We start from the raw sequence: 15,128 nt of genomic DNA on the forward strand, positions 1-15,128 counted from the left end.
CACACAATCCAATGGTTGATGCTGAAAATCAGTTTTTCAGTTAATTTTCAGGGAGACTTAATAGCCCTAACTCTCTGCCTTGCTAGTGGTCAACTTACTTTCCCTGGAGGACCTCAAACTGACCATCACAGATGGGGAATACGCCCCAGGCCACCACCTTATCGACGGGCAGAAGGGTACCACGGAGCAAGAAGAGCTCAAAGACCAGTACCATGCCTGGACGGATGTCTGGCTTTGATGGACAAACTGTGAACTGACTCTGATCAATCTGTTGGGTGATGAAGGCAGGAGAGAAAACATTCAATTTATTCACTTTAAAGCATGTACAGTACAAATGTGATGTTTTGATCCCTTTTGGTTAAAGTTGGTCTGCCAAAATAACATGGACGAGTAATATATTAATATATTTGGTGTACAGTCCGACCTCTCTTATGCGGCCTCCCCTTATCCGGATCTCTCTATTATCTGGACGCACACTTGCCGTTATTTTTTTTCTTCAATTCAATCGAGTACGTGAGGAAATGAGATTTCAATCTAAACTCAATCCTATACGCAAACTCACTTTGATTACATATATTTTCCAATATAGTCTACCTACAAGAACATTATTTTTCATGAAAATATCTCACCCAAATAACCGAAAGAACTGAGGCAGGATAATTTTCCAGTAAATCGGCGCAGCACAAACATTTCATCACATTCTATTTTGTTTCCCAGGAAGAACAACAAATGTCTCGCTAGCTTACGCTAGGCCTCAATACGGACAGCGCCATCCATCATGTTTGAGCCTACATTCAGTATAACAATGGCTGACATTGCGAAGCTGCGATACCCGCCGCGATGATCTAATTGTAAAACTTAGTTTTATCAAGTCGTTCTCTTTCTTTCGAGGTATGCTCGATGTATACCTAAATCATTTCAACAGGTAAATTATCCAACAGTTTTGGCCATCAATCGATTTCATTTCCGTAAAAATACCGCCTATAATTTGCACTGACACTGAAGTGAATACTGTCTGTACGCCCATTACGATAGATAACATGTAGCTACCGCTGTTGGGGAGGCAGTGGCTGCATGTATTTAATATTGAGTCTCCCAGATCTGGATAAATCCCTTATCTGGATTGGTGCTGGTCCCAACGTGTCCGGATAAGAGAGGTCGGACTGTATATCAACTTGAAAACGGGAGGTTTTTCTACAACAGGATTATATATCTCTTTACACAGACAATGCGAGCACCAGGAACCATGAACACATAGCCCCTGAGCAAAATGTGTTTCATAAAGTTATCAAAAAATATTTCTCATTTAAAATAACATAATATAACATATAATAATGTACAATAATTTATCTTTCCCACTAAGTTTCTTTTCCTTTCTCTCTCTCTTTTTTTTTTTTTGGGGGGGGCCAACCGATTGGGTTTTTTGGGGGGAGATTGACCAAAACTAAAGAAGGCTAAAACTATATTGCCAAATATATTCCTCATGAAAGTATCCTTACTGTAATCTCCACATTGTAGAAATGGCCATCATGGTTGAGAGGGAGTGTAGACCCAGACCATTCTTGACCACGTAGGTTTGACCAGCGCAAGACATGTCCACCCAGACGGTCATACAGGGATGTCATAAGGATGAACCGGCCAGCTGAGGAAACAGGAATTATGAAATTACAATAAGAAGAATTCCAATGAAAATAGGAGAAAGGAGGAGAGGAAGAGGAAGGGGAAAAGTTCAGAATTTAGTTCAGACATTTTCAGATCTATTTAAACTTGTTTTTACATTCAAAAGATGTGCCTGCGATATAGCCAACAATGCCATTAAAGCTAAATCAAACACCTTAAACATGCCAACAAAATTTCCTTTTGAGAGATTCCCAAGTAAAAGATGGTTAATATCTTTAAGAACACAAACCCTGCAAGGTTTCAAAAATAACTATTTTCCTACCAACTGATTAAGCTGGAAGATGAGAATGGTTAATTTCTTAGGCTCATATTCTGATCTCCAGTTTAAGTTACACTCGGGTTTAAGATTGTTGTTAACTAGGGATGGCCAATTGTGGGACAAATCTTTCGACAATAGAATCATTTATAAATGTCTGGGAATGATAACTGAAGCATTTTTCTTCATCAAGAAGGCAATGGGAAACAAAAGGGTAAACACAAGAAATATACAATTCAAACAGAATTCCTGATTTTTGGGCTTTCCATAATTTTAGCAGAGAGTTACATTTAGACCCACTCAAGGGTTCATTACATGCCGCCGAGCGCAGAAAAATCAAGCCATAGAAGTCCTGTGGTGTGGACGCGAGAAGTGGCGTCGCAGCACGCGCGACCAACTAGTTAGAAATCCACTGCCAAACGCGGTTCTGTGTGCGAGGTTAGTATACTAATACCAACCTCGCACGAGTGCGAATGTATGTAGACCATGGTCTAAAGTTAAATATAAGTTCAGAATATGGGCCTAATGTCTTACCAGGTAGCTTATCCTTGACTCCTCTTAGGCACTTGAGTTTGATTTGTATGGGTTGCGGAGCTCGATTCCAGTCTACTTTCCAACGACGACCTTTTGACCCACCATACTGACCATCAGCCATCATGAGATCGCCATACATAGTCTAGATTGTAAGGTAGAAGTACCGTAAGGGCACTAGTATTCAACCCGTTTGGAGAGTTTCCTCAAATATATATAAATAAAGAATTTACCTGAATTTCAGACCCGTCTTATTTCCAAGAGCAAATGCTGGTTATTCTTTTTCCGATATTTTTTTCTTCAACCCGTCGACTGTGTGCGCGGGCGATCGAATTATACGGCGATGGTTTTTGGCACTAGTATTCAATCCGTCGGCACTAGTATTCAACCTAGCGATGAAAGATGGCCCTGTCTTTCAATCTGCCCTTGTCCCATCCGACTATGGACTAGACCAATTGAGATGAGACCAAACAGGGAATTAATCAAAGCCAGAGACTTACATAAATCTAGATCTAATTTAGCAATCTAAACCATTTTGAAATTAGCCATCTATCATCACTAGGTTGAATACTAGTGCATTTCAGTGCAAAAGGTCATCGCCGCATAATTCGATCCTCCGCGCATAGTCGACAGATTGATAAAGAAAATACCGACAACAGATTACACTGGAAATAACAAAGGTATGAAATTAAGATAAGTTCCCTATTTCTAAATATTTGGGGGAATTTGTCCAAATCTTTGAATTATGCCACGTTGAATACTAGTGCCCATACGGTATATACAGGAGAAGTTGGTCATCATGGTAGATAAGAATTTATTGCAAATTGTTCTTGTTTGCAACTTCATGCAACATCAGATTGAATTATACTCAAATAGATGTATCTTATTCATCATAGTCTACATTAACATCTTACTGGTTACACAACATTTGCTCTGGACTTCATCTCATCTATCAGATATAGGGTTACAGTTGCAATAGGGTTTTATATTAGGTTTAGGATAGTTTTAGTGTTAAATTCAGGGTTGAAGTTAGTGATTCGGTTCATGTCTGGAAATTAGAGCAGAGCAATAATCAAAGTAAACATGACAAAACATTCTTTCTCCCAAAGTTTGATGCAATAAACGATATCACAATGAGCAGGGGATCCCCCCACCTAGCCAGGAGGCTCCTAGAGAGTGAGCTTACTCCTAGAGAGTAAGCTACAAGACGCATATCGGAGGATATGCGTCTTGTAGCTTGGCGAAAAACAAAAAGAAACAAGATGGCGACGTAAACATCACGGTATGTTTTCCCTGTCTTTTCATAATATTTTTCTAGCCAGAGAGAGAGAGTGAGCGTGAATTGCAATCGGTGAATATGCGTCTTGTAGCTTGGCGAAGAACAAAAAGAAACAAGGTGGCAACGTAAAAATTGCGGCAAGTTTTCCCCGTCTTTTCATAATATTTTTCTCATTTTTAAAATGAATTCTTGTTTAAAAATGAAATCAATGTCGTATAAATATCGGAAATTAAGTTTGTTTCCCATTTACATGATTCAGGGCTAGATCAAGATATCCCAGGGGCAAAAATTTCATTTTTTCCCCGCGGTACACGCACATGAATGGGACGCAATCCCTGGTTCCGTGGAGAGTAAGCACATGTTAGTAAATAATTTTGACTCTCTAGGAGCCTCCTGGCTACCTCCACCCCCATACCACAAACAATATGTAAGGGACTAGGATTTTCAAAATTCAAAACCACAAAATAACCCTGGTTTTGCACACTAGACAACAGAGCTAATTAAAACATTAATACACCTAATTAAATGGCATTATCGTGATCCAAGTCCCCGGTGACTCGGATCCACGGACAATGTGTGTCTCTTTTCATTCTCCACTTTATTGGCGTCGGGTCTACTAAATAAATCAGAATTGCATCTACTTCTTTTCAATCTCTATTGATATTCATGTACCCCTCATTTCCCTCCTTTTCAAATCACTGAGCCACTTTTAGACAGTTTCCTATTTTCAATAATATGAATTATCAGAATCAATAGAATCACATTAAAACACTATAAAACTACTCCTAGTGATCCAAGTCCCCATCTAAAATAAAACGGCAATTAACCCCAGTAATATTCATTCTACGTCTCAATTCCCTCCAAAACCACTCTGCCACTTTCAGACAGTTTCCTAGAGATGATGAATGAATATTTTTTATAAGAATCATTAAAATCAATGAAAATCACATTAAAAACACTATTTAACTGTCTAATTACTCCTCGTGATCCGAGTCCCCTTCCCGTGTTGAGACTGCCTATTTCCCACAGGAGGGGACTCGGATAACGAGTAATATGCTATTACACAATCTTTTAAAAATTCTAAACACATGACCTGAAAAAATATCTTTTCTTCTTTATAAAGATACCAAAAACATGAAATTTTTTCAATATTTAGAGCAGCAATGGCCAAACAAAGAGGTATTTCTGTCCGCACCAAGCTCATTAGCAATGCAAAAACCCTCTAGTCATGAATATCACTTGGGTAAAAGAAGCTACTTTTTGAGGGCTTGCCGACTGACTGAAATTATATGAGCCTAGGTTAAGTTAAACTGAAGTTATCGCGTTTACAAGGACTGCAGAAGGGTAAGATGAAAACATGTCGCTGTGACCTTGACCTTTGGACCTCAAAATCAATAGGCTTCCTGGGATCCATGCTAGTATCATAAACACCAAATTATATGAGCCTAGGTTAGGTCAAACTGAAGTTATCACATTTACAAGGAAAAGTTAACGGACGGACGGACACCAAACGTGATACCATAATACGGGCGTAGAAAAAGGAGGTGTAACCTCTCCTGTAAATTACAGACAAAAACAAAATAACTGGTATCTTTGACCAGGACCACTCACCTTGACCTCTCCCTTTCTTATTTCCAGAGACCGTTTCAGGAGATTCTCTGCCTTCTTGAATGTCTTATGGAGCTGATCCTGAAGCAGACGCTCCCTCTGGATGCTCAGTTCCTGAGAAAGAGACACACAAATGACAAATAAATCATCTTCTATGAATATATATATGTTCTACCTGCAAATATTCTTTTCATTCATGCGTTAATAAGATTCCCTAATTTCAAAATGAGGTTTCTTTTTGATCCAGCTAGAATGTTTTCATTACCTTAAGCTTGTGTTATTTAAAAATTTCTATAATTTAAAACTATCAATTGTTCCCCTGTTCATCAACCACAGAGTCATGATGACCTCGATTGTAACACATTCCATGCGGTCTTGTGATTTCTTATAACATGAAATACATATACACAGCACAGAAATAATTGACTCAACAAACTAAACAGATTTTAAAAAGGATTAACTTGATGGGTAAATGATGAGAAATCAAGGAAATAAAAAATTCTCCTAACAGCAACTTCTTCAGATCAGTTCATTCCACTTTTTTCCAAACTGTTAACCATCTTATTCTACATTACAATTCTTCTATAGATTAGGGGGCCAAATACACGATGCTCATATAAGCTATTTCAGCAGAATTATACCTTTAAAGTCAAACCATCAGTACTGCATAGTCTGGAGGCACAGACCCTCATTTGAAACTTTGATCAACAAGTGGGTCTTTATACAAGACTAGCGCAAATACAACTTACTGTTGTGAGAGGGGCCTTCATTGTAGGCTGCACATTTAGACCACTTTCAAGAGAAAGGTTTGCAAGCCAAAGTTTGCAAACGTTCAAGGAAGACACTACAACCAATATGACAGAGAGTTGATTTTCGTTTTTTAAAGGTTTACTATCACATACCTCCCTTAGGGCGAGCTCCTTGCGCTTCTTCTTCATGACATCAGTGACATGTTTCTTGGAACGTTCTTCCTTGAGGAGGATATCTTCCTGTCTGGTTCTAGCAAGCTGTGCCTCCTGCTGCTGATAGGCAATGTGCTCATCCCTCAATCGACGTTCCTCCTCCTGAATGATACAAAAATAAAACAAATAATGTTTTATTCACTCAGTGTAAAACCCTTCAGTTATGACACTGCTCTTAAAGTGGACCCTAGAAAACATCGTTATCCTTCTAAGTTTTGAAAGCTGATTACCCCGAAAGAGGGTGGAAGGTACGTATGGGTATGACTCGGCCAGGGACCTCTTGTTCATAAGGCGAATGCTCTACCACTCTTGAGCCATCAACTTGGTATAAGCACCTGGATATTTCAAAAGTTATAAGCAAAGTACATAATCTCATAAGAACCCGAATTCAATGGGAAAGGAAAAACCAGATCAAGACGAGTGGCTTCCAAAGCAGCTTTGACCGTACCTGAACTTCCTCCAGGGAGATGTTTCCGATCATGAGGACATCGTCCCGGACGTTGTCCTCAAAGCGATCAATGTAAGGGTCGATCTTCTCCTCCTCCAGCTCCTGGCGCAGGTGTGAGATCTGGCGGTAGCTGGGTTCGTGCTCCGGTCTGTTGAAGAGGGTTGGTGGCTCCCGCTCCGTGTGGAGCTCGCTGTCTCCCTCCTCCAGGGTGCCTATCAGGTTCTCCAGGTTGGGCAGGTCATCGTTGCTTGGTGGGACTATTAGGAGTGCAAAGGAGACCAAATCCCAAGGAGAGAGAATCAATTTATTGGAAGGGTAAACTCGGAGAGGAGCCATTTAAAACAAGTTTCATCAAAATTAACATAAAGGAGTTATGTAAGTTTGAACTTTTTCTATACAGAAACACTTTCTACATAGGTTGATTTTGAGGACAACTATCCATTTGTTTTGTACACACATTTTCTGATTTCCAAATTTATATACATATTTGTGATTACCTTCTCCTGCCTGACCTTGACATATATGTATTGTTAATTGTATTTTCCCATGAAATATGTTATACTCAGAAGGAGGCACGATAAAATTGAAGATAATGGTGACAATCTGAAAATTTATGTATAAAATTAATAAAGAATCAGCCATTTTGAAAGATGTTTGCCAATTTGAGGATCCCCAGAGAAAGTACAATAATCCTTTTCAAACTTCCATGTGCTTTCAAAAGCATCATAGCTTGAGTAGTACATGCAGAGAAGTAAAAGAGGAGAAAATTACGGGTTGCACGTACAAGAAGGTTGAATATTTCATGGAATTGCCCAACTAACTCTAAAAGAATACTTGTCTTTTATACCCTACTTTCGTTATCTTGGGGAGCATTTAACTGAACTAAATTGATACTGTGTTAATTAAAGATGGCAAGCTCATATATTTATATGAATAAGGAAACAAAGAAATCATTTCATGAAGAACTCACACATAAGGGGGTCAGACATACATACCTAATGGCAAAACCAATATTACAGTCAAACATTTCAGATAATATGAGTATATGGGTCTTGAGTACACATTGCAATTGAATTTCAGCTGGAGGATTGATTGATGTTAAACGACACGACCAACACAATGTGTCCTACAAGTGTCTGAATATTAATCTGTAAAATTATGAAAAAAGGTAGGATTTATTTTCATAAATGTATATTTATATGATCTATAGATTGAATTACAAAGTAAATCGAGCAAATGAAAAATGTTAACTAATTCAACCCCCCCCCAAAAAAAAATTACCCATTTTTAGAACAGAGGAGGAGGAAAGGACACTTACGATACTTATACTCATCATCGGACTCCACTTCAATTCCAAAGTCTTTTGGGTCAGCATCGTCATACTCCTCTGTGTTCATTCGACTACGAGTCTTCTCTTCTGTATCAAGCCTCACAATCATCTCCTCGGCAGCATCATCATCATTGTCCAGTTTCTTCATTTCTTCTCTGTCCCCATCTGCATCATCAGTGATGCCTTCCATCTGGGGTTCTGTGTCTGCCTGAGGGATGTCTTGACTTGCGACAACTGTGTCTTCTCCTGACAAAAGAAGGGAAAAGGGAGAGAAAATGCTGAATTACTACAGGCAGCTAAATAGCCACAAAATTAAAAGGCTCTATTCATAATAGGAATATTTTGCTCAATTTTGAAATAACTTTGGTTTGAGTACCGTAAGCTAAAAGGATGTGATTTTTAAAAATGAGAATACCGGGGAAAATCTTTTGAATTTTGAATAGTACTTTGTTGCAGCTACGTGCAAAGTAAACTATGGAAAGTAAAATCATGTCTGGTTTATCATATTTTTACTAGACCTACCATTAGGACTAGGATCCTGATCATCATGAGGTTCATCATCTCCTTGTCCATCCCCCTGGTCAGCTGCAGATGAGAAGTGTTGACGTTTGTCTTTTTGAAGTTCTGCATCCTCTGGGATTTGAAAATGAAAAAAAAAAAACTTTTGTCAATATAATTTCATGAATAGGAACAAGGGAGGAACATCCCTAAAATCAATCTAAGCTATAAACCAAATCTAATCAAAGGCCATCGCCTCAATATCCATCTTAATGGACTTGGAGATATTTCAGGACATGTTATTGTATTATTGACCTAAATTAATTTTTTTCATCAAACAAATCTTGATGTTTATAAATTTGTGTATTTTATAGTATATGCACCTCTAACAATCATTGCTTTTAATACCTTGTGGATTGACAACTTTTTCCCAGCACACACACAGAGCAGTCCTTCACATTTATAATTTCGGGGAGCTCAATAAATCGCTCTCCATATGTTTTCGAGGAGCTCAATCGAGCTCCTCAGAATCGCTATCCTAGAGGAGCTCAATTTAAGACAATACATGTACATGTATGCTAAATTGTAAATTATTCTTAAAATTGTAAATGCAATAGCTGTGTAGCTATTAATTAATCTGTGGTGAAACTAGGCCTGGGTCAATACGTTTACAAAATATCGCACTCCTTTAAAAAAAAACTTTGCAAAAAATTGCTAAAAATTCACATTTTACATCTTTAAATCCATGAAATGGCCATCTATTTTCTATAATTCCTTGAAATTATTTGATTTAGTTGAAAACTATCAAGAAAATTAAGAATATTCAGCTCTTTCTTGACTCTGATTGATGATGTCAAAATCAGTAAATATTGTAGTCCCACATGGAGACTTCCATAATGTTGCAACATTAACTGAAAACGATCGTTGATTGTTTGATCGTTATTGTTTCACACGGTCAACACCATAAAAATCTACATATGGGACTACAATATTTACCGAGCTTAACATCATAAATCAGAGTCAGGAAAGAGGTGAATATTCTTCATTTTATCCGTAGTTTCTAACTATATCAAAATAATTTCAAGGAATTATGGAAAATAGATGCCTATTTCAGGAATATAAAGAAGTAAAATGTGAAATTTCAGCAACTTTTAGTGAAGGTTTTTTTAAATAAGGAGCGCAAAATTTAGTTCTCCTTATTTTTTTTAGGAGCGCAGTATGAGCACCGGCATGATCGCGCTCCTCAAAAATGAAGGTCTGAGAGAGTGAAAATTGAAAATCAAAACTCTTTTTAACTGAATGATGAATCCCATGCAAAGATCGCAGGAAACTGTTGTGTTTAAATGAAATTTGAAATCATTACAAAAGATGAAACACATTGTGTTAAATGCATCATGTGGACTGCACTGTTGTCAACCGATCTCTCATGATAGACGCCAAGTAGTGATGTCACAATAAGGGTGAAACCTGTGCAAATGTATTGTAAAATGCAAAAATTGTATGCAATCCTACCAGTTTCTTCCGCTTCTTTTGTAGCCTGGTCTTCTTCCAGCTCAGGGGATCTAATTCTGGCTGCATCCTCCTTATTTTCCTCCACAGCTGTAAAATAACAAAATGACAATCATTTTTTCTCTACTCTGAATTTTCTCACAACTAAATTTTGCGCAAAATTAAAATAACATTCCCTTTCCATAGTAGATTGCGAGACAAATGAATACCCTCTAGCGATTATTTCATTCCGCAATAATGAACCTATTTAGTAACATTCCCTTTATCTCAAAACAAGATGCAGTATTTTGAGGGATGAAAAAAAGTCCTTTATGATAGAGAAATTAGACACTGCATTAGACACTGTGCATAATACAATTTGAAGGGAAAAGGTCTTTCTATGAAATCTGCTGTATTTGGGGTAAAAACAAAACAAAACAAACCAAAAACCCCAGTATATAAACTGCAAAAAGGGGTTCAGTTGGCATTTCTACATACTTAACGCATGACTTACCAGCATCCTCTGTTTGTGGTTCTTCCTCAAGAGCAGCATTCACCAGTCCCAACGCCTCTTCATCTACTGGTGCTTCTAATAAAAAAAGGAATACATACATAACCAGAACAGTGAATGTAGGATTTTGCTGGTTGTGACATATTACACTACACACATGCATGAATGGCATTAGTACTTCATGTCCATAAAGCAAAGAAATCATTTTTCCCCCAATATTTATAAAATTGCATTTGATTTTGATTTTGATTTTTTTTTTTTGGGGGGGGGATAATTTTTTTTCTCCATTACCGGTAATGCATCTGGATTTTTAGAGACCTTAAAGTAGAATGTCATGATAACATTTTTTATCGTCTGGGCGTTCATTGCAAGAGTTATTTGTTGAAGGGGTAAGATCTATGAAAAGAGTAGGCTATAAAAAAAAATTAAAATGAATAAGATGTAAATCTGACCACAGGTTCTAAATCAAGTTTGGTTTAGAACACATACATGTATATGTGCTCTTACATGTACGTGTGTACAGCAACATACATGTACGTATGTTCATGTAGTTGAGTGGCCCGACAGGTTTTTTTTTAAATATATCATAGCATTAGAACTTACTCACATTCAAAGAGTGCATGTACAAGAATTTCATACTGCATGTAGTACTTTTTTAGATTTGGATTCAACAGACATTTTTCTATTTAACATACATGTGTAGATTGGATTTAAAGGACAAGTCCACCCCAATGAACAGTATATTTGCATAAAAAGAGAAAAATCCAACAGAAAATTTCATCAAACTCGGATGTAAAATAAGAAAGTTATAACATTTTAAAGTTTGGCGTAATTTCACCAAACAGTTATATGCACATTATCCTGGTCAGTATACAAATGAGGAGACAGATGATGTCATCCACTCACTATTCCTTTTGTATTTTGTTATATGACATACACTGTATAATATTTCCTCCCTGAACATGTGGAATTAGCATTGTTTAATAATGTATGGCTCAGTCAAGTTGGTCCTTATTGTCATATCTGCAAAAAATGAAATATTGTATAATTCAAACAATAAAAAAAAAAAAAGAAATAGTGAGTGAGGGACATCATCAACTGTCTCATTTGCTTGTCACTGAGTTGTGCATATCACTGTTTTGTGAAAAATAAGCGAAACTTTAAAATGTCATACCTTTCTTATTTTACATCCGATTTTGATGAAATTTTTAGCTTGATTTTTCTTTATTTTTCAAATCAACATTTTTCTGGGGTGGACTTGACCTTTAAACACTATAAAAAAATGATTTAAAAATGTCATCTAAAATCATCAAAACATACTGCAAGCAAGTGAATATTTTCATTTTTCAGCTAAATTCTTTGAACAAAAGGCAAAATCAAAGTAGCAAAACAAAATGCACACATATATGTAACTGCTAATGTGAATTTGTATCTCATATGGGAGAAGAAAATTATATCATACATGTATTACGTAATACTTTTGTCAGACTACTTGAAGAGTTAACGATCAAGACTTTGATCAATATAGTCTCTCAATAAAAGATGGATGAATAATGTTTTAATGACTATAGCTGCCTTAAAGGGGAATCCAACCCAAATAAAGACTTGTTTTTATAAGGAAAAGAAAAGAAAAATCTGAAAAGTTGATAGGTGAAAGTTGAAACAATATTGGACAAACAACAAGAAAGTTATGAATTTTTAAAAGTTGTAAATATTGGTAATCACTATAATCATGGAGACTTCAAATTGGCCGCATATGGGATGTCATAGTGATGTAAGGCAAGGACTACTTTTCCATGTACTCCAATACATATTTTGGCTATGTCATTTTTCCCAAAATTTTATTTCAAATTATATTTTTCTTTCATGAGGACATAAAACAATATACTACCAAGCTGTTTAATATGAGAAATACAAAAGACTTGAAAAATCTGTCAAGATTTTGTAAATTCATTATGTCAAAATTGTAATATCCTAAGTGTAGTTGCTGTCTTGGTTACTTTCTCGTATTAGGGCATGATTTCAGATTTTGTTGGATTGCACCTGCACATGCTCAGTGGGATACCGGTCTCCAGATACTCTCTGGCATGTCGGGAGTGGGTGGGTTAATTTGTGCCCGTTTCTATTTCTATTACTGCTCTTGTATTGTACATATGTTTATTATCATCATGTTTGATTCTTTTTTTCTTTCTTTTTATTAATCTATTTCTTTTTGTTACCTTGGTATTTTTTCTTATGCCTATTATTGCCATTGTTGTAAGTTGTTATATTTCTTCTATGCCCCCAGGAGGGGCCGTCAAAGAAATAAAATCATTGTCATTGTCACCTGGGTTATATTTAGATTACTTCCCCAGGGGAATGGGTACTTAGGAGAAAACCACACATTCCTGATAATAAAGTACATGGCCTATGGGAAAGTTGTCCTTGCCCCTTGTCATAATTTACTTCCCCAGTTGCCAATTTGAAATCTACATAGTATTAGTGATCTCAATTTTAAAGCAGCTATAACTTTCTTATTGATTGTCCGATTTCTTTCAAACTTTCACCATTCTGTTTAATTTATTTTTCTCCTTCCCAACACAACATTTTATGGCCAAGGCTGGATTCCCCTTTAAATCAATATATCCCTTTAAAAAAAATGTATAATACTGGGCATTATGTTTAAACAATATTCTAAATACCTTATCAAACTTCATCACACTCATACACTGACAAATCTTTTATACTTCATTTTTAATCCTATTTGATGGTAGAAATGATTACATGTGCATCCAATTCAAAAGGTTAGGGACACACAGGGAGAAAATATGTGTTATTTTTTTTCAATAGTCCTATTCACTTGAGCAATTATCAGCATTCGGAATCATCTGTTATGATTGAGAATATTAAGCTCAAATCCACAAACATTAGGGTAATCAACAAATAGAATCAAAAGGTAGTTTCAGACCGCCTCAAAGCTCATCAAAATTTGCCCTGATATGCCTGATCAGAAAATAACAGGTACTTTCGGCATTGTGAAGGCAAATTTCGCATAATATCCCTGAAAGAAAATACCAATACCCGCTAAATAGTAGGTACTTTAAAAACATTACAAGTGGGGTTTTTTCCAAGGTCACAGTTATTTTTACGGGAACTTCTTATATTATCTCAGCGTGGGTGGCTGCTGTGCTAGCGGTTTTGAATCTCGTGTCTTGCTTGCATATCAGACCATACTGTGCATGCTTGTAACTTAGGGGATGTTTTAGGTATTTTTTAGCCTGAAAAAATTCTCATAATTTAATGGGGATTTTTATGATCGAGGCGGTCTGAAACTACCTGTTCTTGCTGAGAGGAATCAATGAAAATGTATATTGTATGCAGGAATGTCAATATTAAAGGGGAAGTTCACCCTGACAATAAGTTTGTTTTTGAAGCAGAAAATTTTGAGAAAAAATACTGGTGAAGGTTTGATGAAAATAATGGATTTATGAATTTCTTTAAAATTTTTATTTTGTGATGTCACAGATTTATAAGCAGCTCCTAAGTTGTCAAAAAAATGCTATTTTCCTGAAGATTTTACTTGAATGCTAGATATCATTTTATACATGCACCCCTTTCTAAAGGTGGTTTCAAACCGCCTCGATCACAAGAATCCCCGTTAAATTACGAGAACATTTTTAGGCTAAAAAATACCCATTAATTATTCCTGCATTCACACCGCCCCGAAACATACCCTTCGGGATAAATTCCTGAAGTTAGGAGCATGCGCAGCATGGTCTAATAAGCAGGCAAGGCGCGAGATTCAAAACCACTAGCCCAGCAGCCAGCCACGGTGCCCGCGCCCAACGACACGCTGGGCTAAAAGTTCCCGTAAATTGCTTTCACATTGCCAAAATACCTGCGATCTTGGAAAAATCCCCGCGAAAGTTCTCGTAATTTCGCCAAGTACCTACTATTTAGCGGGTATTTTCTTTCGGGGAAATTACGCGTAGTTTGCTTTCACATTACCAAAATACCTGGTATTTTCTGATCGGGGTAAATTTTCTGATCAGAGAATACCTGGAACTGACGAACTTCAAGGCGGTCTGAACTCTGAAACCACCTTAAGACGTTTTACGAGAAAATTATCTTTATTTCATCCTGTTCCTTTATAAAAAATTGAATTATAGGATATGGGGGAGCTGCTCGCACATGACATCACATAGTGAAGACTTTTAATCAGTCATAATTCTCTTATACTCTGATAGATTTTCATCAAACGTTCACCAATATTATTACTAAGGTCAACTTCCCCTTTTACAAAATCATAATATTTTGAATGCCACAAAGCATCTTTTGGATGGGAAAAGCATTTTTTACTTTAATATCTGCATTACAATGCATGTTTGTAGTTATTTTTACTATCTATTTGAGGAAAAAATTGCATTCTTTTCATTCAAATCTGCAGTTTGTTTTTCTATTCTTTTTTAGCTTAAATACTCAGAGCATAAAATTGTGGACAAACAAAAGCAGAGAGGAGGGGAAGAAAGATAGGGGGGATGGTTGCATCAAGTGCTAC

At 36.6% G+C, this 15,128-nt stretch overlaps 1 protein-coding gene across 5 annotated transcripts in view; it reads right to left on the bottom strand.

Annotated features, from left to right (window-relative positions):
- LOC129263210 (uncharacterized) overlaps positions 1 to 15,128 on the bottom strand; it is a 41,068-nt gene that overhangs the window by 20,158 nt on the left and 5,782 nt on the right. For all 5 annotated transcript variants that reach the window (XR_010294360.1, XM_064103343.1, XM_064103337.1 and 2 more), the window contains 10 exons: positions 10,595 to 10,669; positions 10,105 to 10,191; positions 8,617 to 8,727; positions 8,083 to 8,340; positions 6,765 to 7,021; positions 6,257 to 6,418; positions 5,358 to 5,468; positions 2,471 to 2,612; positions 1,500 to 1,642; positions 99 to 268 (listed from right to left, as the gene is read on the bottom strand). Coding sequence is in view for 4 of the 5 variants with exons in the window: in XM_064103343.1 (XP_063959413.1) it covers positions 99 to 268; positions 1,500 to 1,642; positions 2,471 to 2,612; positions 5,358 to 5,468; positions 6,257 to 6,418; positions 6,765 to 7,021; positions 8,083 to 8,340; positions 8,617 to 8,727; positions 10,105 to 10,191; positions 10,595 to 10,669 (1,516 nt within the window). In the remaining variant the exon portion in view is untranslated. The remainder of the gene's footprint in view (positions 1 to 98; positions 269 to 1,499; positions 1,643 to 2,470; positions 2,613 to 5,357; positions 5,469 to 6,256; positions 6,419 to 6,764; positions 7,022 to 8,082; positions 8,341 to 8,616; positions 8,728 to 10,104; positions 10,192 to 10,594; positions 10,670 to 15,128) is intronic.

Source organism: Lytechinus pictus, chromosome 1 (assembly GCF_037042905.1).
Source record: "Lytechinus pictus isolate F3 Inbred chromosome 1, Lp3.0, whole genome shotgun sequence".
Taxonomy (NCBI): domain Eukaryota; kingdom Metazoa; phylum Echinodermata; class Echinoidea; order Temnopleuroida; family Toxopneustidae; genus Lytechinus; species Lytechinus pictus.